The following is a 26,906-nucleotide window of genomic DNA, read 5'->3' on the forward strand; positions in this document are numbered from 1 at the left end:
CATATTTCCTATGTGTGTAGGAGGCATATACACGTGCTCTCCGTGGGGGTGCATTTGTTGGAGGTTTTTTAATTGCCAAAGACCGAGTTGCTGTGCCGGAAGTGTACAAAACTAGGTCGTCAGCGCAATCAAATTGGTTAATAAAATGACAACAAATGCACGTGCTAAAATGAGAGGGAAACTCAAACGTCTATCATCCAAGATGTCACTTTCTGATGTTTTATCTTGGTAAGAATAATTTTAAAAACGAGTACAAATATTTTTTAAAGAAACACATTCATTCAGTGTAATGTGTTAGCCAATCAGATCGCCGGAGGTAGTGAAGTCGAGCTAGTTTGGTATACTTCCGGCACAGCAACTCGGTCTTTGGCAATTAAAAAACCTCCAACAAATGCACCCCCACGGAGAGCACGTGTATATGCCTCCTACACACATAGGAAATATGGACAAAAGCTTTTGATCCCGGTGAGGCCTTTAAAATAGGATATATTGATTGATGTGTGCGTAATTGTCCGGTTTTCGATCATGTCGCCGTATTTCCGTGATGAACCTTTATGTATTATATAGTAGGGGGTGTTGATACTAAACCGGGGCCTAGTTTATCGATTTTCTGACCCGCAGTGGGGGCCTGTGCAATGTACGTAGGAGCGTGGCGGTTAAACAAACCAACATGGTGAGTGAGTTTAGTTTTACGCCGCAATAAGTAATATCCCAGCTATATGGTGGCGGTCTGTAAATAATCGAGTCTGGACAAGACAACCCAGTGATCAACAGCATGAGCATCGATCTACGTAATTGGGATACGATGACATATGTCAACCAAGTCAGCAAGCCTGACCATCCTATCCCGTAAGTCGCCTCTTACGACAAGCATGGGTAACTGAAGATGAATTCAAACCTGGATCTTCACGGGTACACAAACATGGATTGAACGTGCAACATTTATTGTTTGGCTATGAAAACGATGCGTTTTCATTTGTCTGTCATCATAATTGTACAGTAAGTGAAATGTGAAAACATGCCACTGACAGACCATCGGTCGACTGTTTTCCAAGTCATTACGCCAAGCGCCATTAGAAGACAACTGAACCGTTATAAAACGCAGTGGTGCAGGGACCTACACAGATCCGGTCGACCACGTTCGACAACTGCAGCGCAGGACAGGTTCAGACGGACGGACGTTATATGATAGACTCAGCACGGTCAATAAAAGGATTATGTAGGATTTCAGCCCAGCCAGTGAGAAACGCAGGTATTCTCCCGAGAAGACCAGTTCAAGGCGTTATTCTGACTGATCAGCAACGTCAGCTGCGCCGTCAGTGGTGTCAAGGACACCGATTACGGCAACAGCAGCGAGGGAGATGGGTATGGCTTAGTGACGAATCACGTTCTTTTTGGCTTCTGTGTACAGACGTCATGGTAGGCGTTATGTTCGAAGCTGCATGCAGGTAGTGGACAGGTTTGGTACAGGTACTCCCGACGTTGTACGCGTCCAGGGAAAACTAACAGCACACCGTTACAGAGATGAAATTCTTTGGCAACACGTCTTCCCATTATGGAACAAGCCATCGTCATTTGTCAACACGAGGAAGCCCGACCTCACACGGCAAGACTGACAACGACCTTTTCGAGGAACCACAACATCCAAGTACTGCCATTGCCCTCAAGGTCGAGTATACTCCATCGAGTATGTATTGGTTGCTCTTGATCAACGTCTGTAACAGCCACAGAACTTCCAGTATTTGTCACAAGCACTATCTGACGAATGGGTGAACAATCTCCATGACACAATTCGTAATCTGATTGGTTCCATGGGGCGACGATGCCAGAGGGTTCTGGACTCCCATTGGAGCTATTCAAGATGTTGACTACAGATGACCTTCACCTTGACATGTGTGCCATCATGGCCATGATGAACCTCGGTCAGTGACAATGACTTCTGTCATGAACAATATAAACTGACCGCCAAAATAAAGTATACAAGGTTTTCAAGAGACCATTATCATTGACCCAGAGTACCTAGACACACAAACATAATACAGGGGTGTTAACAACATCTTTACACAAGCTAAAAATCACAGGCATACTACAGAAACACGTGGCGTCAGATATGCGCAAGTTCACTGGGGGTCGTTAAAACCAGTTTTCAATCACATAGAGGATAAACTGGTACTGAGTTGAACACAATAAATGCTCACTACCACCACTTTAGTATCCTGTATGTCCGCCCCTTGCATCAATACAGGCACGCAGCCTCCTTCTAGCCGAAGGTGTCAGACGTCGGACAAGGTCACGTGGTATGCAACGCCATTCGTCCTGGAGGGCTTGTGCAAGTTGCTGTCTATTCTGTGGTGGGTTAGGGCGTTTCCGCACGCGTCTGTCTAGTGCATCCCACGTGTGCTCGATCGGGGACATGTCTGGAGAACGTGCTGGCCACTGTAGAACGTTCACGTTGTTCCTCTCGTCGCTGCCAAGGACGAACAACTCGGGCCCAACGCAATCTGTGACGTCTGTGTCAGGGGTCAACACCTGTCCTGTGTAGGGTCTGTAGGCTCTGATACCTGCTGTCCGAAGACGTCTAGCCACCGTGTATCGACTGACATGGTGATCAAGGGAATTCGACAGATGACGTTACCGTCAGGAAACGGTTTCTCGGGTGTAACGTCCTCAAATGCCGGTCTTCAGCTGGTCTGTTACTCGCGGTCTCCCACCTCTTGGTCTGTCCTGTGTCTGGCCCGTCTGCCTGTAACGTTGCAGCAGTCTAGAGACGGCTACACGGGTGCAGCCGAAGGTTCTTGCAACGTTGGCGTGTGTCGACCCCATCTGGAGCATACCTATGGTCCTCTCACGTTCAACTGCTGATAGTCGTGGCATATCTGTGGTGATTTTTTTCAAACTGCATGTGTAACCTGTCCGCACACTCACTTTTATACCCTTAGTGCATGTGGAACTCTGACAGAGGCCCAAAATCATGGTTTATACAATTGACCACTTCAACGTTTTATTCACGACGTGCACGTGAATTTCACTGCAGGTATCAAATTGCTACGTTGGGCGACATGTTTCAGTGTATAATTTACCTACAAAAATATTTCTTTTAAATTTGAGAAATGGTAGTTTTTGGTATACTTTCTTTTGCCGGTCAGTTTATTATGATCTGTTATTTATTCATAGAGTGCATACGTTATACATCTGAAAACCACTTTTTCGTTTCGGTTTGTTTTTGGTTTTGCAGGGTATATATGTTATAATAGTAACTAGGGCTGTAACGATGCATCGAACTATCGATGGATTGCAATTGTTGAGTCTCCGATAGCAATAGTATTGCAATAGTTTTGCAATAGTTGGTCGCAATAGTATTTTGCAGTAGACTATCGATATGGCAATGGTTCTTTCCTCCTCAATAGTCACCCCTAAATTAGTAGCACACTTAATTTAAAACAGTAGTTCCACCTCCTTATTCCGTACTTTCGGTATATCATGACAGGTGCGCATGCGCACAGGAATCAGTACGCGTGCTTATAGGAATCGGTTAGTATCAGAAGTTTTCGACTGAGTTGAATATTGTGTTTCGGAGGACATGCTACGAGGATAGTGTGCAAGATATTGCCGAGTGCGGCGTTCAACAACAAACAAAGCATTCAAGCTGATGAGAGAACGTCAGTGTACGTGTCCATGATATCTGTCTCAAAAAGGTTCAGAATCTTCGTTTATTTGTGGCGACTTTTAGTGAATTTGACAATTAGGGTGATGACATAAACGATGAATGATAATGTATAGTGTTTCTATCCTTGGTAGTGTTTGTTCTGCAAAGGGGAGTGTTACGTGCCTGGGGGGAATGACTTGATCCTTTGACGAAAACACTCCAGAGTGACTTGATCCTGGGGTTGATCTGATCCTCTTGCACGGGATCTACCTTCTTTCTGCCTGATGGTTTTCAGAGTAAAATCACGAAGATCACGCAAATTTCAAAAAACATACAAAAGTTTCCTTTTTCAAACATGTTTATTTCACCGAATGACGTGAGAAAGTTGACAAGTGGACGATATCTGAATCACTTCTCTTTCCACAGCATAATGCACAACCGCGATTATCCGGACACTTGTGTTCAGACGGATATTGTATCTTTCAAACAGCACGTTCGGTGCAGATACACAGGTTGTTCACATTTCTTCACTTTTCATTATTCGCATTTAAATTGCCCTTACACAGGAATACTTTACACTTATAATATTTTGAGATATAGAACCTAGATTATTGTTCAATAATATTTTAATCAGTCAGTGTTTTTTAAAGAGAAACGTCGTTGTTTGTAATTTTTAAGTCTCTAACTTTCAACCACACAAGGCTACAAAAATAGACCTTCAAAAATATACTTGAAAAGATTTTAACATAACGAGAGTTTAACATAACGAATTTACAGATATTGCTTCAAAAAGAATTAGTCTTAAGCAACCCGGGCTTGTCGTAAGAGGCGACAAACGGGATCGGGTGGTCAGGCTCGCTGAGATGCTTGCCACATGTCATCGTATTCCATAAGCATAGATCGATGCTCATGATGTTGATCACTGGATTATCTGGTCCAGACTCGATTATTTACAGACCGCCACCATGCAGCTGGAATATTGCTGTGTGCGGCGCTAAACAACAAATTAGCAAAACAAAATACGGAAAATGGTCTTTGAGATGATGGACCAGAGTGAGTGAGGATGCTTCAACGACGCCTTGGACAATACTTCAGTTATCATGACGCGCCAAGGACGACATCAGTTATAATACATGAACCCACTAACCGTACACACGGGAGACGGATCTTACCATAACTAAGGGGCGCAACTCTGCACAGCGAAGTAAGAAGTCAGTGTGGACGTTTACAAAAGAAAGGGAGACAACTCTGGAGTTCTGATTACTTGATCCGGTGTAGTTCGGGTGTCAGATGGCCCGACAGTCTGTAGTACATCCAGTAGACGATGTTAAACACCACGAACGCCACCGGAAATACAGCCCTGGACGCCTTATCAACAATTTTCCCGGGGTCCCTTCCACTTCCAGGCGTTGAGAGGGTATTGTCGTTATTGTCACGTGTTTCTATTCCAGTATTTTGGCCTGTTGACATGGAAACCTGCAGAATAAGAGTACACAATGTTCAGAAAAGATCATCAAGTCACAACATTGATTACACAACAGTCTCGTTTCCTGTTGACTTTGTTCTGTCCTATTGCGCAACTTAGTACAATAACCAGTCCAGAATTTTTGACCAATTCATTTAACTGGATACATAAATATTAATCAGTATTATTTGATACATCTAAGCACTTGTATATTGCAACACTACGCTCCCTTATAATCCTTGCAAACATGTCGTGCAGCGTGCTCTGTCGTACAGCGAGCACTGACAAACAGAAACCTTGAAATTGTGGAATATTCAAAACGAGGCTCTGCGGCTAGAAAAGTGTGGCGGTCTGGTACGGACTTGATATTACATCAATCACATTGTGCGTTACAGAACTAAACTGAATAAGCCCAAACAACACATAACAGGTGTAACCAATGAGCCAAATGCATTATGAATCATTTTACGACTTCATGAAACTGGCGCAGTCTGTGACGTCTTAATTTAGGTCATGCTGCCTACACCTCGCCATAAAATATAGAAATACAATGTTATTAAAGTTTAAAAATAAAATTCATTTGTAAATACCATTTTCCTATGAAACAAGGAATTGGAATTCGGTGTAACCATAGTTGTTTGTGATATCTGTTTTCACTTTCACACGAGAAAATTCGGATCGGCTAAAAAGTAGGTCATTGTCGGAAAAGGTTAATGAGACTCATGTTTCGGTTTGCTGATATTCCAGCTGCAGCTTTGAATACTTTGAGACGACGGTGTGTGCATTTTGTTGAAACCGAGAATCTCGGACAGGGATCTGCCAAAACAATTGGTTACAGTTGGAACAAAGACAACTTGCATCTCACTGCATCTTAACCTGACGATGACAAGTACAAATGTATGTCTTATGTACGAGAAGCCTTCTTTAATGGGGGTGAGGTGAGGTGAAATGGGGTTTAACGTTGTACCTAATAATATTTCGCTCATATGACTGCGATCTGAATCGTAGGATAATCGAGACTGGTTATTCTCTGGCGTTTAGGATATTTATTTGCTTGTAATTATCTCAAATTTGAAACTGCTTCTGTCTACATATGTCCATGTTCATTTGTTCTACTAAATGTTAACCGACCCGTGAAGGTCCGTGTTTGAATGAACCTTCAGTAACCCATAAGAGGCGTAAGAGGCGACTAACAGGATCGGGTGGTGAGGCTCGCTGGCTTTGGTTGACACATGTCATCGGTTCCCAATTGCGCACATCGATGTTCATGCTGTTGATCACTGGATTGTCTGGTCCAGATTCGATTATTTACAGACCGCCGTCATATAGCTGGAATATTGCTGAGAGCGGCGTAAAACTAAATTCACTCACTCACTAAATGTTAACCACCCAGGATATCATTTACTTCGGGGTTTTCTCCCACATGAAGCAGACACGCCGTTATATAACTCACAGACTATTTATATCGGCGTTAAGCACATTTACACGATTCCTACGTTGATGCGTACAGATCGATGACATATCGATCTCACTGCGTTAGATCTTTGAGCGTGGCTAGCCTGTTCAAATCTTGATAAATCTCAGATCAGTACTGTATTTCTCGTCAATCAATACGACGAGGTACTCATGCAACTGACAGTTATAGAAGCACGGGACACGGGTCGTTATTGTCAACACATCTACGGTGTAATGCGAAACAAAGTGCAAACGCCAGTCCATGTCCTAATCGCCAACACAAACTACGTAACCATGCCAACCACGTTATGCAGAATGCGATTTTTATCACAGTGAAATCCCATATCCTGAAGATACTACAAACACTCTCAAATGATTATGAAGTCCAGCTCCACGTAAGAATCATGCAAAATTGGGAATTTTGGATAATAGGAAATCACCAATTTGGTCGAAATTTTCAGAATTTTATCACATCACTTCATTAAACATCTTTGTGATTTTTTTTAAATGTATGCCTTAGTTTTCACGATACGTCCATATTTCCCCAAAGATTAATGGACTGACTGACTGAGTTTGGTTTTACGCCGCTTTTAGCAATATTCCAGCAACATCACGGTGGGGGACACCAGAGATGGGCTTCACACATTGTACCCATGTGGGGATTCGAACCCAGGTCTTCGGCGTGACGAGCCAACGCTTTAACCACTGGGCTACCCCACCGGTCCAGATTAATGGAGGTAGACGAGCGACAACAGGTTGACATTGCAAATTCCTGTTATTTTTGTCGAAAAATGAAACTAACAGTCCTCTTAAATGCTTAGATAATAATTTCTTGTAGAATATTCAATAAATAGTTTAATTCTCTTGGTAAATGTACCAAATTATTTCCTGTCAAAATTTGAAAATTATGATTTTTTTATAAATTTCAAAGTTTCATTTAAAAAAATTCAAAACTCTTTTTATCTTGATATCATAATTTGATAATTGTATTTAGCACAGCAATAGCAATTACAGCATCACAATAATGTCACATAGGTTAGAGTACCCGTTACCTTGACAACTGTTGCTATGGAGCTGTACTAAACAACTCTTCAAAAATATGGAAGTGGAAGTTATCCGTATTCTTTCAACACAAAGTAAAAGAATTCTGACGGCAACGAATGGTTTTAACAATATTGTCAACTGAAAAATAGCATTTTCGTACACATTCTGGAGTCAATTTCATAGAATTCTAATTAACGGCTAATTAATCAAAAATAGTGAGAGCAGAAAACATTCTGAGTGACATGACATGACATTTTACATGGCCAAATAAAGAGACTGACAAAATTTCAAGTCATTGTCAAGCCAATCGACTTCTGCATGATTCTTAGGTGGAATGGTACTTAATGTTTAAAAATGCGTGAGTTGGTACACCGACATTTTGAACATATTTCATTGTCTAGAATATCACAACAGTTTGCTGATGGTTGAAAGTGTTTGATTTTCAGGTGTATTAAGGCCCGTAAGCTTGATGGGGAAAGGACCGAATCATGAGGGGAATCGAACCCAGGTGTTCGGCGTGACGTGCGAACGCTTTCACCTGGCTACCCCACCGCCACTATAAACTTTGACTGACTGACTGACTGAGTTTGGTTTTACGCCGCTTTTAGCAATATTCCAGCAATATCACGGCGGGGGACACCAGAAATGAGCTTCACTCATTGTACCCATGTGGGGATTCGAACCTGGGTCTTCAGCGTGACGAGCCAACGCTTTAACCACTAGACTACCCCACCGCCCTATAAACTTTGAAACAATGCTTATACGAATGTATGCCTCCCAAAGGCCGCTTGTTCCTTAATTTCTTCGACCTCAACAAGCCGACAAATAGAATGGTGGAAGCTCATCAGATGCCGTACAATCAGCCAGAGTGAGTGAGTGAGTGAGTTTAGTTTTACGCCGCACTCAGCAATATTCCAGCTATATGGCGACGGTCTGTAAATAATCGAGTCTGGACCAGACAATCCAGTGATCAACAGCATGAGCATCGATCTGCGCAATTGGGAACCGATGACATGTGTCAACCAAGTCAGCGAGCCTGACCACCCGATCCCGTTAGTCGCCTCTTCCGACAAGCATAGTTGCCTTTTGTGGCAAGCATGGGTTGCTGAAGACCTATTCTACCCCGGATCTTCACGGGCCAAATCAGCCTGATCAAAATACATTTGGAAACAGAAAAATTACAAGTATTTACAGAGAATTTTATTGGCTAACCAAGTGCGTGTGTTTTCGTAAACGTAAACTAGCTGATAAAAGGGTGGGTCGGATCTTGAGTTTCGCAGTATAGCCATTAATCGAGAAGTCTCGTAAAGATTGGGGCGGTGGGGTAGCCTAGTGGTCAAAGCATTCGCTCGTCACGCCGTCGTGATATTGCTGGAATATTGCTAAAAGCGGCCCAAAACCAAACCCACTCACTCTTAAAGGTTAATTTGGGGAAATCTGACTTTCGGTGCTGTGATTTAGTTATATGTTACCTTCTCTTTGTACTTGGTATTTGTCTTGAGCTTCTTAAACCGTCGGGACAGCACCGTGACGACAGCATACTCCATGTAGGCGGCAAACACGAACACCAGGCAGGACGTCATCCAGACGTCAATCGCCTTCACGTAGGGAACCCTGGGAAGTTGTGCGCGCGCACTCGAGCTCTGGGTGGTGATTGTGAGCACTGTAAGGAGCCCCACGGAGATTCTGGCGGGAACTGCCTCGTGGTCGACCCAGAACGAGGCCCAGGATAAGACGACGATGAGGACGCTTGGGATGTAGGTCTGTGTGGCGTAGAAGCCGATCTCCCGCTTGAGGTGGAGGACTGCTCTCAAACATGTAAAATTTCCTGAAAATGTTGAAGCGACCATCTGATATTTCATCATCTGGGAATGTAAATCGAAGGGCCTTTTTCTTCATAGGTAATTATTTTTGTAATTTGATGTTTTGTTTGTTTATCGTTGGTTTACGTCGCACTCAGCAATATTCCAGCTATATGGCGGCGGTCTGTAAATAATCGAATCCGGACCAGATAATCCAGTTATCAACATCATGAACATCGATCTACGCATTTGGGATATGATGACATGTGTCAACCAAGTCAGCGAGCCTGACCACCCGATCCCGTTAGTCGCCTCTTACGACAAGCATGGGTTGTTGAAGGCCAATTCTAACCCGGATCTTCACGGGTAATATATGAAGAATAACTCCACGTTACAGACTCAATTACTACTCAAAAGTAGTCCCTCAAGTGAACAATTCTTTCAGCTACGCCCGTTTGCGCTTCACGGAGCCCAGTCGCAAAAATGGCCACCAGAGGGACGCGAGTGCCGGAATCACAAGCGGTGGTCACGAAGGTGGCTGTTGATTGAGGCAATAAAATACTTCCCCACGCCCCTCTCTCTCCTGACATAGCAACCTCTGACATCTCTTCCCTGAACTCACTGATTGTTTTAAGCTGTACCAGAGAAGGAGCGATAACCAAGATGAAGACATTTTACAGGGCAGGAATAACATTGCTAGAATATCTCAGGAACTATTTTCTATGGCAGGCCAAGAACCCTTAGGTTGATATGCCCTCGTTGAGAACATAATGATTTAATCGATCACTTATAGTTTGAATTTAGAATAGCCAGTGAGTAAGTTGGGTTTTTACAAGCAATATTAAGGAATCCGTGATAAGCTAACGCTTAAACCACTCGACTGCCCTGCGGCCCATGAGCTCGGTGAAAGGTTGAACTATGTGTACCACAAGTTTCAATTCAACCGGTTTGGCGAATTTGAACGAATCCACAAGCACAGCTTCCTGGCTATCCATGGGAGGTAACTCTACTCGCCGAATTCAGGGCCTTAGACGACTTCGCCACCAGAGCGAAAAAATGGCCGGTGGGGAAGCCTAGTTTTTCTAGTGTTGGCCAACCCGGTCAGTCGGTGTTCGATCCCCATATAAGGGTATACCCTTTAAATCCAGTGATAGTTACAAAATGTGGCGTAAAACAATACCCAATCGCTATTCTTGGAGAAGATTTCAATATCACAAGTGTTATATAATTCTGTGCGGCCACAAACATGTTCGTTCACTGTTCCAAGCGTCCCACGGATCAATCAGAACATACCTATGGCATATGTTGAAGAACAATCCTCGGCGATGACGTCAGAGATACTGAAGTCGGGGATGTTTGCCTCGGGTCGCACTGACGTCGCTTGACGATTCGCACTCCACCGGAAGTACATCGAGTCGGCGGTGAAGCTGTCTGCAACAACATTTCCTTCTGTATAAGCCATGATTACACAAAAAGCAGCCTTACAATGGAAGAGAGGGAATTTTATATTCTTCTTGTGTTTTCTGGAACAATTTTAAATAACTGCAAACCGGGAAACAATACATGATAGATTGTTAGTTGAACAAAAGTATCACTGAAACATTTTGATTGTTTCGGATTGCGATCCGAATGTTTACACTGCGTGGGGAAGGGAGGTAACTCCGAAGTAAGTTGGCACTGTGGTATGGGCTTCGCGGCGAAGAACAAAAAACTATAGTAGGCATTTAATTTTTTGTGTGTACACATTTTCTTGTGCCGACAAACAACGCATCTACAGTGTATGAAACAGGAAGTAACGGCATGTAGAAAAGAGATGTATCATGTTAGTAAATCAGCATTAAGAATGTCACCCGAGAAGACGCGCCTTCTGGGACTGTTCAAAGATTTATGTTCGGCAATTGTCCCAGGTCCAATGGGCCCAAATGTATGATCATCACCAATGTCTTAGGACTGGATTCTCTTCCACCAGTAGTATCATTCATGAATGAACCTATTAATCCTGGGTTTAATCCCTTGTGTGATGTAAACTTCTTGGCGAAAGAAAGTGCATGAATATACATTGGAAAACTAGATTGGCAGAAACATTAACCTACATTCGTTATCCGAGTAACTTGGCTGAAAACTGTCGCTGAAATACAGCAAACTGAATTCTCATTCAGGGGCGGATCCAGAGGTGTGTGTTGGAATGGGGGTAACCCCCCTTCTCCCCAGAAAACAATTTCCCTGAGGAGCATTGCCCCCCTAACCTTTGTACTTCATGATATATGTGCACCTCCCCTTCTCCAAAATCCTGGATCCCAAAACACCATGATACCCGTATGAAATACACCACCATTCAAAAGCCTGCATCTTGTCTGTTATCCCCCGCGGGGATATAGAAACAAGTTCCGTCCGCCCGTCACACTTTGTCCGAAGTATATCTCCTAAAATATTCGTGATAGCTTAACCAAACTTGGTACACATGTCAACCATGATCCCTAGATGTGCCTTTTGGGAGTTAGACCCAGATACGAATTTTATTTTTGTGGTTTCCATGGAAACGTGACTTAGGTTTGTTACTATGAGGATGTCATCTTGTCTGGAGCACATCTCCTGAACTATATATTCTAGCTTCATCAAACTTGGTTTTCATATCAAGCATGATCCCTAGATGTGCCTTTTGATGGTTAGACTCAGATACAAATTTATTTTTTTGGTTTCCGTGGAAACGTGACTTAGGCTGTGACTATGAGGATGTCATCTTGTTACATTTCCATGGCAACAAGTTAGGCTTCAACTGAATTTGGTGGTAGTGCTCCTTTTTGGAGCAGATCTTAAAAACCTTTCAATACTCTCCTTCCACTTTGCTATATACGCTCCAAAACATTTGACATAATCATAACTAGTAGACATATTCATGAAGAGTATTTTGTCATTGCGGGGATATTGATGACTTTTGTCTTCTTGTTTATTTTAGCACAATCCAGAGTGGGTGTACACGTGTTCTTTTGTGTGTCGAGCCGCAGAGGCTAAAATATATATTTCGGATATCCCGGTATAGATCTATTTATAGGGTAACCTTCTTTTGTTCTGCCTGACAATCTGTATTTACACCTAGGAACATTCAAGCACCGCTTACTATATATTTCAGTAAGAATATACTTTTTATGAATTCTTCTCCAATTTTATGACAAAACACACTTGTTATTTTTAACAGTGTGTAAAGAGTAATCGATAATCTTTGTGCTCTTGAAGCAATCTTCTCCTCGGCGGTATTGCTATGAAGCTGAGATCGATGACTTAGGGGAATCTCATCCACTTAACAAGAGTAGATAGACGTTTATAACGCCGAGGCTTTCAGAGACGTGTACTGATATATTCGCTCTCATCACGAGGGTGATGTTCTATTTTCATCCGAAATCATTCTTGCACCCACATTTTCAGTTTGTAAACGGTAACAACCAGTGTCTTCAGTGTGAGTGAGTGAGTGAGTTTAGTTGTACACCGCACTCAGCAATATTCCAGCTATATGGCGACGGTCTATAAATAATCGAGTCTGGACCAGACAATCCAGTGATCAACAGCATGAGCTTCGATCTGCGCAATTGGGAACCGACGACATGTGTCAACCAAGTCAGCGAGCCTGACCACCCGATCCCGTTAGTCGCCTCTTACGACAAGCATAGTTGCCTTTTGTGGCAAGCATGGGTTGCTGAAGACCTATTTTACCCCGGATCTTAAGTGTGGAAAATACAGACAATGATTAATATGTCTCAGTGACTAAAAAAATTAGAAACCTGGTGTCCTAGTAACAAGCGATATATACTGTGGGGGCCAGGTTTTGGAAATTAAAGTACATGAACGTTGGGCATATTTAGAAATAGACGGTGGTGCGGTGGTTTCATTGTTTTTAGTTGTTGTTGTTTTTGTTTTGTTTTGTTTATTTGGGTTTGGGTGTGTGTGTGTGTTGTTGTTGTTGTTGTTTTTTTTTGTTTGGGGTTGTTTGTTGTTTGTTTTTTGGGGTTGTTTTTTTTTAGGGGTTTTAGGGGGTCGCTTTATTCTAGTTAAATTATGGTTAACCCCCACAGGACCAAGTGACCACTTACAACTTTCCATTGCTATGTAACAGGTTTGAGAATCCATGGGGAACTTGACCAGGTTCATCTGGCACTGGACGACCACCGACAGCCTGGAAACAGAACGTTCCACAAGATGTACAGTTGAAATGTAATATTAGCTGTCAGCTAATCTCGAGGAGTACACGGGCGGTGGGGTAGCCTAGTGGTTAAAGCGTTAGTTCGTCACGCCGAAGTACCCGGGTTCGATTCCCCACATGGATACAATGTGTGAATCCTATTTCAGGTGTCCCTCACCGTGATATTGCTGGAATATTGCCAAATTCGGCGTAAAACCCAACTCACTCACTCACTCACTTCTTGCGCGCGCGCAGACAGTGTAATAACAAGTACGCTTTGTAAACGCCATTAGTTTGATGCGGTGGGGAATCAAACCTCTGGTCTTCGATATTCAGACACACGCACGATATGACGATATGACACTACACGAACAACCCACCTCTGTGTGTAGAGAATAGTCCCGTTAGGGAAGAGTCGAATCATGATGTTTGGTGTTGTCAGGTTGTGTAGAACCTCGTGTTTTGATTGGGTGAAGTAAAGATCCGGCACCCACAGGGACTCCAGACGCTTGTGGCTGATGACGATGCTGCGGTTGAAGTCGTCGTATATGAGACGTCGGTCTTGCCACTGTTGCCGTAGGAAGAAGCTAGTGCTCACCTCCTGAAACATCAGGTTATCTCCAAGACTTCACCTCACTACATTCGGGACAGGGAAATAGGTTCACACCAACCCATATGGTTGTCGTAAAAGGCGAATAACTAAATGGACTTTCACCAAAAATGCCTTCTGTGTTTCCAGACATGATCATTACATATGTTAACTTACTAATATTTTATACTCTAAATGAATAAGAACAGAGATTTCCTCTCTTCAACCACCCTGTCCTTTGCTAACCTTCTTTCCCATTATCGCTTCTCTTGTATATACCTGTTGCATATCATCTTTTCAGATATAGAAATATGTTGTTTATTATTATGTTGCACATAATATATTAACGTGACCCCGAAGTCCTCAGCCACGTGGACACGTACGGATCAATGTACAACCGTGAAATCGTCTCTCTCGAATTAAAACAACAACAACAAAAAAACAACGAAACTCAAGAATAATTAAATGGGTCCGGCCCGGTGGTTTGGTTTGCATGTGATCGTGTCTTAGTTGCATGGATCAATGTTCAGGATGTCAATCACAGGATTGTCTGGTCCAGAATCTATTGATAAGAGACCGGTGTCGTTTAGCGAACCGTTGCTGAGTGTGATGTTAAACACACAAACAAACAAAACTGCTTCGTTTACACTCGGGTCCGCGATCAAATGCACGTCCGTCCGCTTGAATTAGATTCAAATTTCAGCAACCCACGCTCGTCGAAAGAGACGACTGAATCGGACATGATCGTGTGATCAGACTTCCTGTCGTAGTTGACACATGTCATCGTATCCCAATTGCGTAGATCGATGCTCTTGATGTACTAAAATGTCTGTTCCAGATTCGATTATTTATAGACAATGATACTGCTGAATATATCAAACAGCAAACAAACGCAGCATAACATAAAGAAACATAATTTGTTCCAGAAAAATAAAACCACAGGTTCCCTGACTAGAGAAGTCGCCATTACGATGCCTTGACCTACCATTTTGATATTGCTGACGGGGCCGACTGAATTCAAGGCCATATCAATCTCAACACGGGTTGCCTCCCCTGTAAACATCAAACACAAGGTCAGAAAATGAATACCACGATACATCGATACATAACTGGTCACAAGGATGCAGATTATGTAAAATAATGTACATTATTTAACATCAATCTCGATTACAAATTACCGGGCAACGCAAATAATGTGATGTTGATTAAAACATTTGGCCGACCGGGTTAGAAGTGGTCTCCAGCAACCCATGCTTGTCGTCAGACTAATATATGGGTTTGGGTGGTCAGGCTCGCAGACTTGGTTGACACGTGTCGTCGTGTACAATCGCGTAGATCGATGCTCATGGTATCTGTCACTGGAATATTTACAGACCGCCGCCACATAGCTGGAATATTGGTGAGTGCAGGGGTAAAGGGGTTAGATACATATATTCCCAAATGTGGAAACACCAGTTGTCAACTCTAAGTGGAACCAGATTGTATCTTTATATTAAGAAAAACATTCTTTGCTTCGAGAAATATTTATCTAATATTGATGTTAAAAAGTACAGAATTGCCATGCCACGCTTTCGTCTTGAGAAAGGTAGATGGAGTGTACCAAAAATACCATTTATTGATAGGAAATTTCCCTTGTGTCCACATGGCATTGAAGACGAGTATCACGTATTACTTATTTGTCCTAAGTATCAGGAAAAACGTCGGGGTTATTAATCCTTACTCTCCTTGAAAATGCAAATATGTATAAATTTGTCGGAATGCTGAAAAGTGAAAATGATGGCGTTATCTTTAACGCTGCCAAATGTACTGATTATGTTATGATTGAAAGAAATAAACATAAATACTTATAAGTGTATACTGTGTATACCCTTGCTCATGGGACCGCCTCCGTGGTGTAGTTGTTAGAGCGTCCGCCCGGAGAGCGGAAGGTCGCGGGTTCGGACCCCGACCGCGTCATACCGAAAAAGACGTTAAAATATGGTACTTGTTGGTCCCTGCCTGGCGCTCGGCATAAATGGGTACACCAAGGACTGGTCGGCTCGGAGTCAGTATAATGTGTCTGGGCTAGTACAAGCAGCCGCACATACACATACACACACACATGCACGTCGTCATATGAGCGAATTATTCCCAAGCACGACGTTAAACCCAATTTCACCTCACCTCACCTCACCCTTGCTCTTGGACAGTGTTATAATCATTGCATATTAATAACAATTTATACTGTGTGTATAATCCTGTCATGTGCTGAAAGACCAATATATTGTCAGTGACATGTATTATTTTGGTCTTTTGACGTAATAAAATCTTGTCTTGTCTTGGTAAACAACAAACAAGCGTATCACTTGGTTGACACATGTCATCGTATCCCAATTGTGCAGGTCGATGCTCAATCACTGGATTGTCTGGTCCAGACTCGAATATTAATAAACATCCGTCACAAAGCTGAAATATTGCGGCGTTACACAAAATCATGGATCATTAAATCCATGGGTTAAGCGATCAAGTAAACACCAGTTTATAAACAAGGCACAGCTCCTTCTGCATTTGCTACGGTAATTTCCATAATTGGAACACAATGTATACATGAATGTACACTATGGCAACGAAGAAAGGTAGAACTTTTGTTTGTTTTGTTCGTGTTATTTACCTTCAATGATTTTTCTTTGACATTACGATAGATTTCTAACTTCAGAAAGCCGACCCTCGTCTGTGATGGTTAGATGTGGTAATGAAGTTCTGAACAACCAGTGGATGGTAACACCAACATTGTTATCACGTAATGTAAACTTTGCCTATGTCCTTTATAAACCTCGGTCATGTAGTCGTTGGTTGGTGTTAATATTCAATACGAAGCTATGTTATCAAGACATGACTCGGTGTTTTCCGCGAGGGAGGATGTAGAATGTATGGCACAGCCTCGGCATAGGAACATTCCACTCTCCTACCCAGAGTTCCATGCGGCAAGCCAGCATAGTACCAGAAAAATGTGACGATTCGTCACATCTTGCGCCGTCCATTCAATATAATGTACAGATTTCTTTTACTCTTTTATTTTTGACGAGTCTACACATCTAACTAAACATCTTTAATAGAATGGTTTAGTTTCACTGAGAAAATATCCTAAAACATGTAACACTATTTCTATTTGCGTAGCGATCCTTTGTTTACATAGGTGTACGGCTCCACGTGCTGTCATCGAAGCCGACGGAGAGCAAACGACGCAGCCAGTTTGATATCTAAATATGTACTGTCATAAACCTTACTGTCGTAGTTGTGGAAGAATATACATGTTTTTACACTTCAGAAAGGTACGCCTTTTTCATGACCCGAACTGTACTTTCTCCGACACTAAAATCCAACTCTTTGCTGAAGTGCTGCGCGGCACGTGTGTTTCCGTGTTGAACAGCGTACTTTGCTATTTTTGCTCTGGTTTCTGGAGAATAATGGTTGTTGTTTCGCTTCCTTTTGACGCCACGTCTAGAGACTACATGATCTTCTGAAGCAGTTGAGGTTATAATAGCATTATTTGCAGCCTCCATACGAGCAGTTTTTTCCGGAGTATCCGCAGTACTACATGATTACACGCTGCCTACTGTCAATTAATAGTACTAACAGTTGAAAGGAAATAAGCCTTTGATCCAAACGCCCATGTGTTCGGGGAATTAAGATGTTTACACTACTGTAGAGTCGGATTAAATACTAGTATAGTATTTCCCAAAGTTGTGAGTGTAGTCATTAGTGAGTATGGTCATTCTGGTCAACCATTTCCTGATTTGTCTCCTCGCATTAATAAATGCACGCATTTTCGTTTTGAGGTTTGCACTCGCATTATTTAATACACGCATTAGTTTGTTGATTTACAGTATATGTAACAATGTAAAACATTATGAAGAGCGAGCCGAAAAGCTTTCGCGAGTCCAGTCTCTTCTTATTATGAATATGCGCGTTTGATTACAAACAGGTGAAAAGTCTGGTCACGTGATATGCAAATTAGCCTGTGGCAGTGATGTTATGTTAAGTCATCGCTGTGCCGGAGTGTGAGGAACATTCTACATTGATTGCATGTATCTCCGTATGCCGAGGCTGTGCCAGGAATTAAACAACACTCATTAAAGACAAGATGCTTTTATTTGGTAACAACTTCATATTCTGTTATAATGCGACGTTTCGGCATAGATCCTTACTCGTCAAGCAAGAGAGACGCTCGTATTAACTGGGTTGTGGGTGGGGTGGCCTATTGGTTAAGGTGTTCACCGTCGTGATATAGCTGAAAGCGGGTTAAAACCAAACTTACTCATTCACTCACTCACTCACTCACATGTATCAAAATTCATGTACACACCTGGGTAACAACGGTTACGTTTTCTCTCGCAACCGCTGACGTCATTAATTAAATTCATTTTGGTAATGGCAAGAACACGGTGATCCACTGCCAAGAAACGTTTTGTATGTTCATATGTAATGATATATCTTTAAAAAACATTGTTCCTTGAGTTGTGAAGTAATACAACATTCAGTAAGGGCTGAAGACAACACAAACGATGTCATATTTGAAACTTAAAAATTCAGAGTGAGTGAGTATAGTTTTACGCCGCATTTCAAAAGCAATCGGCGGAGAACGGCAGAATAGAGCTTCACATTTTCCACTCATTTTGGAAATCTAAACTGAGTCTCTGGCGCGACGAGCGAACGCCGTGATATTGTTGGAAGTTTGCTAAGAGCGGCGTAAAAACATTCTTCGGTAATGACGAAATCGGCACTAAAGTAATGGAGATGCCACACAAAATATGTTGGTTCTTCGTCCGGAATAAACAAATTCCAGTGATTTCTCCGACATAAATCATACGTACTCTACTATATATTTTCTCTATAATTTCTGCACATTGATCTGTAGCGTTGTACTTGTTAAAATGCTCCTTCAAAATGGCAAGTCAATTAGCGGCTTTGAATCCACAGAAACATCAATAACGTGACGTCATCACTATAGTTGTTGGGCAGTATTACTAGATGTTTTGTCTGTTCGTTGTTTAAGGCCGCACTCAGTCATATTCCAGCTATATTGTGGCGGTCTGTAAATAATCGAGTGTGGACCAGACAATCCAGTGATCAACAGCATGAGCATCGGGGGTCATTGATTTTGTACATGACATGCAGGGGGGTCACTTACTTTGTACATAAATTGTAGGGGGGTCATTCACATTGTACATGCTTCTCAATAAAAATCATCACACCTCCTCTCTGCCCCCATAAATTATGAACGGTCCCCTATTTACCAGACCCTTGACGACAGCTGACGATTGTTGTTCCCTATTTATCCCAAAAGCAACCGCTTATGGTCTGTGCCCATGAGGGAGGTAGATGAAGGTGTGCCCTCGGGTTTTCAAACAATCATGACCCCAAACAAACCGTTTTACCTTTTTTCCAAATATAATATTTCATAAAAGATTACTACATATTAAAGTGAATTTAAAGATATTGTGACATGTGCCTTGTTTTCATTGATTTATGCCAACGGAAATCTGACAGAGGTAGAACAGGAGAATAAAGATGGCGCCAACCAGTAGGTCTGAGGTCATTCTCAGCTTCTGTATCTTAGTCACTATTTCATCCCGTAATTGCCTGAGTGAAGCAGCATAATGTGCTCTATTTATTTTCTGGGCTTTCGCAAGACGGTGAACAATGGCACCCTCGGAACCCATGAACTGGTGTAATGCCCTATCCAGCTGAAATACTTGTGGCTATACCTTATGTGGGCGGTGGGGTAGCCTAGTTCGCTCGTCACGCCGAAGGCCCGGGTTCGATTCCCCACATGTGTACAATTTGTGAAACCCATTTCTGGTGTCCCCCACCGTGATATGGCTGGAATAATTGCTAACAACGGCGTAAAACCATACTCAGTCAGACTATAGCTTATGCACCGCACAGAAAAAAGATTTCTCCATCAAGCATATATTTCTATATGAACCTCAATCAACCCTCGTACGTAAAAGTCCACGGCGTCAATTGTTTATTACAACACGATGTTTCGGGTTGTTTTAGTTTCTTGAACTTAATGACTTCTTGCAGTACAAATCTGTTGTCCCTTCCTGAAAAGAAATGGTTGCGGCCAAAATGATCGGATGCAAATTAAACCTTCAAATCTGGAATTCTTCGAATCAAAAGGAAACGTGACTACAGCAAAACGAGCAAGGATTACACTAATCCACCTTGACCTTCACCTACCTTCATCAATGCCCGGTCTTATTGTAGAATCATAACACCTTGGGTCCAGAAGACGATTCAGTACATCATGTTCAGTAACATTATCATCTGCTCCATGAGTTTGATGAAAGCTGAGACTCATCACGGCGTAGGCAATAAACAGTGATACTCCCGACGCCATCTTGACGCAAAGGTCTCAAAGAATATCCCCAATGTTCATCTCGCTGAAAATACTTCTCTCCGAGAATAACCGACCATCACCTGAAAAGTTAATGTGTAATCGTTCATGCCACAAAACTCTTCACTTGTCAAAGCTTGAATTGATTCAGTACGTAATGGCCTCTGCGGCAGGACTATGAATCAATTCATCGTATCGATGGGTATTTTCCGGATGTTAGCACTGACATTCACCTCACAATGTTCAACCCGGATGGTCTCAACCGGAAATGTCCACATAAAAACATATGCACTGGCCTCACGCTAAGAATAATATAACTTCTATGAGAGAATATTTTAAACATGTAAATGCAATCAATTATATATATATATACATATTTCATCACTCATTCCCAGTGATCTTCAGAGGGACAAGAACGGTTAATGTTTCGATGGAACCTGTTTGCTTTAACATTCATTGATCTCGCTGTTCTGTACATACTTGCATGCCTGAGTCACGTTATGTCAATCACCCACCGACCCGAAGCAAGCATATTGTAAATACTTCATTACACGTAACTCCGATCAGCTCCGCAGAGAGCATCAGGTCATGTTAACCTTTTCTCGAACACCTGGTCTCTTCATTTATTTTCAGTGGTCAGTTTACATAATTCCCACCGATATTTTTCCCTCTAGCTCAAATGGAGCCCGTTTGAAGACTGGGCGTTCTATACATTGACGTTCTATATTGACTTGAACTGGGTCGATGTTTCTGCGCACGAGCTATATGTCCCCTAGTTTCAATCTAAGTTGAGTAGCATGTGTCTACCCTGAGTCAACTAGCAAAGACATATTTGGGCCGAGAAATTTAAACAGTCCCAGATGTGCTGTAAAACGAATATTACACGTTTCTCATTGATTGTAAGCATCAGAATATGTATATTTAAACTCACTGAATTCTGTCGTAGGGCAGAATACTATACAGTTTAAGCAGTAAATACTCGCTTTCTTGTGCACGTTGTGGGTCTGGCAAGTGCTGGCGACGGCAACAGGGGAGAACCCAAATTTTGCATTTTGATACAAAATGGAATCTGTCTGAAAACGCTGTATATTGAATTTGACTGAATATCTAAGTGACCTGAGTATTTGGACCCGTGCAGATGCGGGTTACAATTGTTTTTCAGTAGCCCATGCTTGTCGTAAGAGGCGGCTAACGGGATTGGTTTGGCATATGTCTTTTTTGTTTGTTGTTTAACGCAGTATTCCAGCTACAGTATACTACGTTTATAACTAACTTAAAGGGCCCTACGCTTTTAGTTCGTTATAACCGTAGTTCGTTATAACCGCAGTTCGTTATAAAACGTAGTTTACTGTATATGACAGCGGCCTGTCAATAACTGAGCTTAGGCTAGTGACTGATATCATGAACAACGGCCCAAGCCTTCCGGATCCGATGACACATAATCGACCAATCATACTGCACATCTTTTAAGTCGTATCTTACGACATTAGCATTAATTATAACCCGGAAACTTTATGCTGTTGCTACGATATCTGATATGTTCCCAAATTTTAAAAATGCAGTCAGCATACAACCATGATATCCAAATAGATAAAAATATTTTAGTTTGTCAAGGATATTCAGTCCGTGATACTAAAGTGTATCGGGTTGCCCGTGTTTGTGGGTTTCATCAGTGGTACAAGTCTGAGACCAGCATTACTTCGGATTTTCTTCCCACATTAAGCAGACACGATTAGACATAACTTGGTTACTGTTCAAACCCAGTTCCCTCTTAGAGTAAGTGAGTTGAGTTTTACGCCACACTCAGCAATATTCCAGCTATATGGCGGCGGTCTGTAAATAATCGGGTCTAGACCAGACAACCCAGTGATCAACAGCATGAGCATCGATATGCGCGATTCGGAACCGATGACATGTGTCAACCAAGTCAGCGAGCCTGACCACCCGATCCAGCCCTCTTAGAAATATGTTCACTAACTACCATGGTGTATTAACATATATTGTTAATATTTAAATCGACCTGCATGACATAAAACTTTCTCCGAAACTCTTTTCTCAAGTAGTGTAACTGGAAAATTGTTTCAAACCAACTTACTCGCTCAATATTCAACTCACAGGTCGATGCGGCAGTTATTCACCGAGAACACGTCGTCATTGCATCTATGAAGTATTAACACCTGTCAACACATAATAGCATCGAACGCAGCCCTTAACGAATACAGGTGACGGGAAAGAATATATGAAACATTTGCAAAAAACATTTCCTGGTCATGTAAATAGAAAGTGAAATTATGTAAATGAGATTTGTATTTTGTCGCTGACAATGTCCACACTGATCGTGCCCATATTTATGGCTTCTAATTCAACATGTCATTTAGTACAACGGCCCTTTATAACACTGTAAAGCTCTGTTCGCTGTTCATATGCAAGTAATGTATCGACCGAATGTCAAGTTCCATTAAGCGCAGAAAGCAATATCTACAGGTGTATCGACAAAGTAAACACAATGCCGCTCCAATATACTGAAAGCTTTCTCATTATATTTGTTTGATACATTTCTGTCGATATATACACTTGTAAAAAAGAAACGCATTGATGATGGTAATTTTCCAGCATGATCGACCCCTTCACTGCTTTAATCGGATATGTCTATCAGTCAGCTGGGGACGTATAAGAGGTCTGTGAGCACGATGTTTCAGTCTTGAGAGCGTTAGCCCGTCACGCCGAAGACCCGGGTTCGATTCCCCACATGGGTACAATGTGTGAAGCACATTTCTGGTGTTCCCCGCCGTGATATTGCTGGAATATTGCTAAAAGCGGCGTACTCACTCACTCATCTTTGAACCGTGCAGAACAATACAGAACACCTGTGGGAGGTGTGGTATGCTGCAGGCAGAGCGGTTCTACATTATGCAGCATGGATTCGTAGTCTCAACCGGTGGGCAGAGGGTACCAGGCGCCAATGTTGGAATCAACAGACATTGTGACCTTGACAAATCGTTTTGTAACATTTTGGGATAGATAGAGTGAGTGAGTATGACTTTACGCCGCGTTTAGCAATATTCCAGCGATATATCACGGCGGGGGACACCAGAAATGCGCTTCACACAATGTACCCATGTGGGGAATCGAACCCGGATCGTCGGCGTGACCGGCTTTAACCACTGGGCTACCCCACCGCCCCATGTTACCATGACAACAGTTACGCCTCCTACTTGAGAGACTGTGGTTTCCGTACCTGGGCCCTGTTCCACAAAGTCTATGTTAAAGTATGGGAGTTACGATCACCTTAGCGCTACGACTGTCGTAAGTCTATGTTAAAGTATGGGAGTTACGATCACCTTAGCGCTACGACTGTCGTAAGTCTATGTTAAAGTATGGGAGTTACGATCACCTTAGCGCTACACTCGCTTTGTGGAACGGGACCCTGGTTATGTGTTTACTGAATGACTTCGGGCTTTCCTCCCACACCAAGCAGACCCGCCGTAATATGACTGAAATATACAGATAAACACACTAATTCACTCACTAAAGCTACTCAATGCTACTGAGAGGGTGAGTGAGTGAGTGGACCGAGGTTATCGCCGCGTTTAACCAGACATGAAAACAACGGGATTAAAGTGTCGAACGAAATTCCTTTGCATCTTGCACATCTTTGTCCCAGAAATATGTCACACTGAATGTTTTAAACTTGCACCTGAGGAAGAATTATTTTAAAGTGTAAGTACTGTAAGTAAAACTGACATGCACCCAGAAAATCCCAGAGTGAACGAAACAGGGTATATATTCTGTCACGAGCTACACACGCTGGTTTTACGCCGCTTTTAGCAATATTCCAGCAACATCACGTCGGGGAACACCAAAATGGGCTTCACACATTGTACCCACGTGGGGATTCGAACCCGGGTCTTCGGCGTGACGAGCCATCGGCTTTGACCACTAGGCTACCTCACCGCCCGATTCGGTTTAGAACTGATCTTCAATAACCCGTTTTTGTCGTAAGAGGCGACTAACAAGATCGGGTGGTCAGGCTCGCTGACTTGGTTTACACATGTCATCGTATCCCATTTGCGTAGATCGATGCTCATGATGTTGATCACTGGATTGTCTGGTTCAGACTCGATTATTTTCTGACCGCGGTGTAAAACTGAACTCACTCACTCACTCACTCGAATAAGAACACGGTCAGCCACAGCTAATAATCTATCACCATTATATTTGAGTGAGTGAGAGTTTGGTTTTACGCCGCTTTCAGCAATATTCCAGCAATATCACGGCGGGGGACACCAGAAATGGGTTTCACACATTGTACCCATGTAGGGAATCGAACCCGGCCTTCGGCGTGACGAGTGAACGCTTTACCACTAGGCTACCCCACCGTCCCCCATTATATTTGAATAACATAACGTTCACAGACCCAAAATCGTATTTTGTCGTCACTGATATCAAAGGAATATCTGCTCTTTACTGCTTCTGTTATACAGATCAAGGATTTGAACCCAAGATCGAAGGTTTCGGACACGACTAAGGTCGCAGCTGTAAATAACCCAGTGATCAACAGCATGAGCATCGACCTACGCAACTGGGATATGATGACATGTCAACAAAGTCAACGAGCCTGACCACCCGATCCCGTTAGTCGCATCTTCTGACAAGCATTTCTAACCCAATTATACCCTGGATCTTCACGGGTTAGTGCTTTGTGGATGACAGGACCATGTTATGGTCATGCAGAAATTTTGAATACTCACGTCCTCGTTGTTCAGGATTTAGCGTATCCGACAGAATTTCCATTGAGCTTCGCCTGTTCCATCTCCGTCGACGGCTTAGAATCTGCCTTGCTTGGCAGCCCGGGTGATTGGTCTGTGGGGATGACACGCTGTAGATATGCAGGTCTGTGTAAACAATGGCTATACGTATTCGATCCGCTCTAAATCATTTTCTATCTATTAGTAACTATATATTGACAGTACACATGACTGTTTATGTACCCGAAAGAACTGATTGATTTGGGTGTTTGATGTGTAGCTTCTCATCCAATTAACTTTCCATAGCCTCATTGATCAAATCTTTGCAAAAATCTGTAATTGGGAGTACCAACTTGCTTTATCTTCTCCAACGCCACTAGACCCGTGAAGATCCACACACACATTATGGACAAGTTGGACGTCATAAGAAAGTTGCGTTATAAAAAACAATACTTTTTATCGGGTTTTTTCCTTTCCCAGAAGACCCGTGATGTTCCGGGTTAGAATTGGTCTTCAGCAACCATGCTGGTCGTTAGAGATGACTAACGGGATCGGGACTTGGTTGACACATGTCATCGTATCCCAATTGCGTAGAACGATGCTCATGCTGTTGATCACTGGGGGTGGGGGGGGGAGTGTACAGACTGACGCAATATAGCTGGAATATTGCTAAGTACGGCATTAAACAACAAACAAATAAAAACAACTCCTCACCTAATCTTGCTCGACGATCGATCTCGTACCTTCAGCTGCTGGCGATCGATAGCCCGTGTTTACACAGTATCCTTCTCTATAGCGATATCGTTATATGATAACTTGCTAGTTTTCAGTCAAAATCTGTATTACTCAAGTTTTGTACTGTCCACTGCCGACAAGATTTATCGATACTTTAGGTGCATTATGTACCTAGGTAACACCATTTCTGGGAGAGACAGATTTCCATTTATTGCCATGGTGATGATCAAGCACATACATGTACTTTCATCGATGTTTCTGTTATGTTATGAAAAAAGGTTTGATAGACTTTAAAAGCATCTTTATAAATATTAGGGCGGTGGGGTAGCCTAGTGGTTGAGGCGTTCGCTCGTCTCGTCGAAAACCAGGGTTCGATTCCCAAAATGGCCAAAATGTTGCTGGAATATTACGGTCGCCGCTGTACCTCCATCGCAGACCTCCCAGCTACTCTCATTCCCTCCAAGTGCCTGGGACATTATTTTCCCTTCCGCTCGGCCCTATCTGTTTTGCATAAGCAGTGTGCGAAAGTTTCCAAATTTTGCTCGCCGGTCGGGAAAGCTATGCCTGAAAGTTACTGGCCCACAAAAATTCACTAGCCCGAAATTTGAATGCAGAAACTAAGCAAAATATGACAAAATTTGATGAGAATAAGGTATCATCGGCATGACACGCGTTTCATCATTAAGTTGCTGATATCATGAACAGTTTTATCAGACGATAATTTTGCACGATTTAAAACTTAATAAGTCGGAGAGAGTGGTGTATTTACAAAATGACTTAATGAAAATTTACTAGCCAGTCAGACCAGGAGATTTACTGGCCCGACTGGAGTTTTACTAGCCACGGGCTATCGGACCAGTGTCTAT

General features: G+C 42.5%; 1 protein-coding gene across 1 annotated transcript; it reads right to left on the bottom strand.

Moving 5' to 3' along the window:
* Nucleotides 1-3,994: 3,994 nt before the first annotated feature.
* On the bottom strand, nucleotides 3,995-25,438 carry LOC124276839 (glycine receptor subunit alpha-4-like). The gene is made up of 8 exons (XM_046712489.1): nucleotides 25,309-25,438; nucleotides 20,401-20,640; nucleotides 15,161-15,228; nucleotides 13,967-14,187; nucleotides 13,498-13,580; nucleotides 10,706-10,843; nucleotides 9,083-9,438; nucleotides 3,995-5,122 (listed from the first exon to the last, which is right to left on the bottom strand). The coding sequence occupies exons 2-8, from the start codon at nucleotides 20,558-20,560 to the stop codon at nucleotides 4,907-4,909; spliced, it is 1,242 nt and encodes a 413-aa protein (XP_046568445.1). The 5' UTR covers nucleotides 20,561-20,640; nucleotides 25,309-25,438; the 3' UTR covers nucleotides 3,995-4,906.
* Between the last annotated feature and the right edge of the window lie 1,468 nt (nucleotides 25,439-26,906).

The sequence above is a fragment of the Haliotis rubra genome, unplaced genomic scaffold (genome assembly GCF_003918875.1).
Source record: "Haliotis rubra isolate DU_JTF1 unplaced genomic scaffold, ASM391887v1 Scf214, whole genome shotgun sequence".
Taxonomy (NCBI): domain Eukaryota; kingdom Metazoa; phylum Mollusca; class Gastropoda; order Lepetellida; family Haliotidae; genus Haliotis; species Haliotis rubra.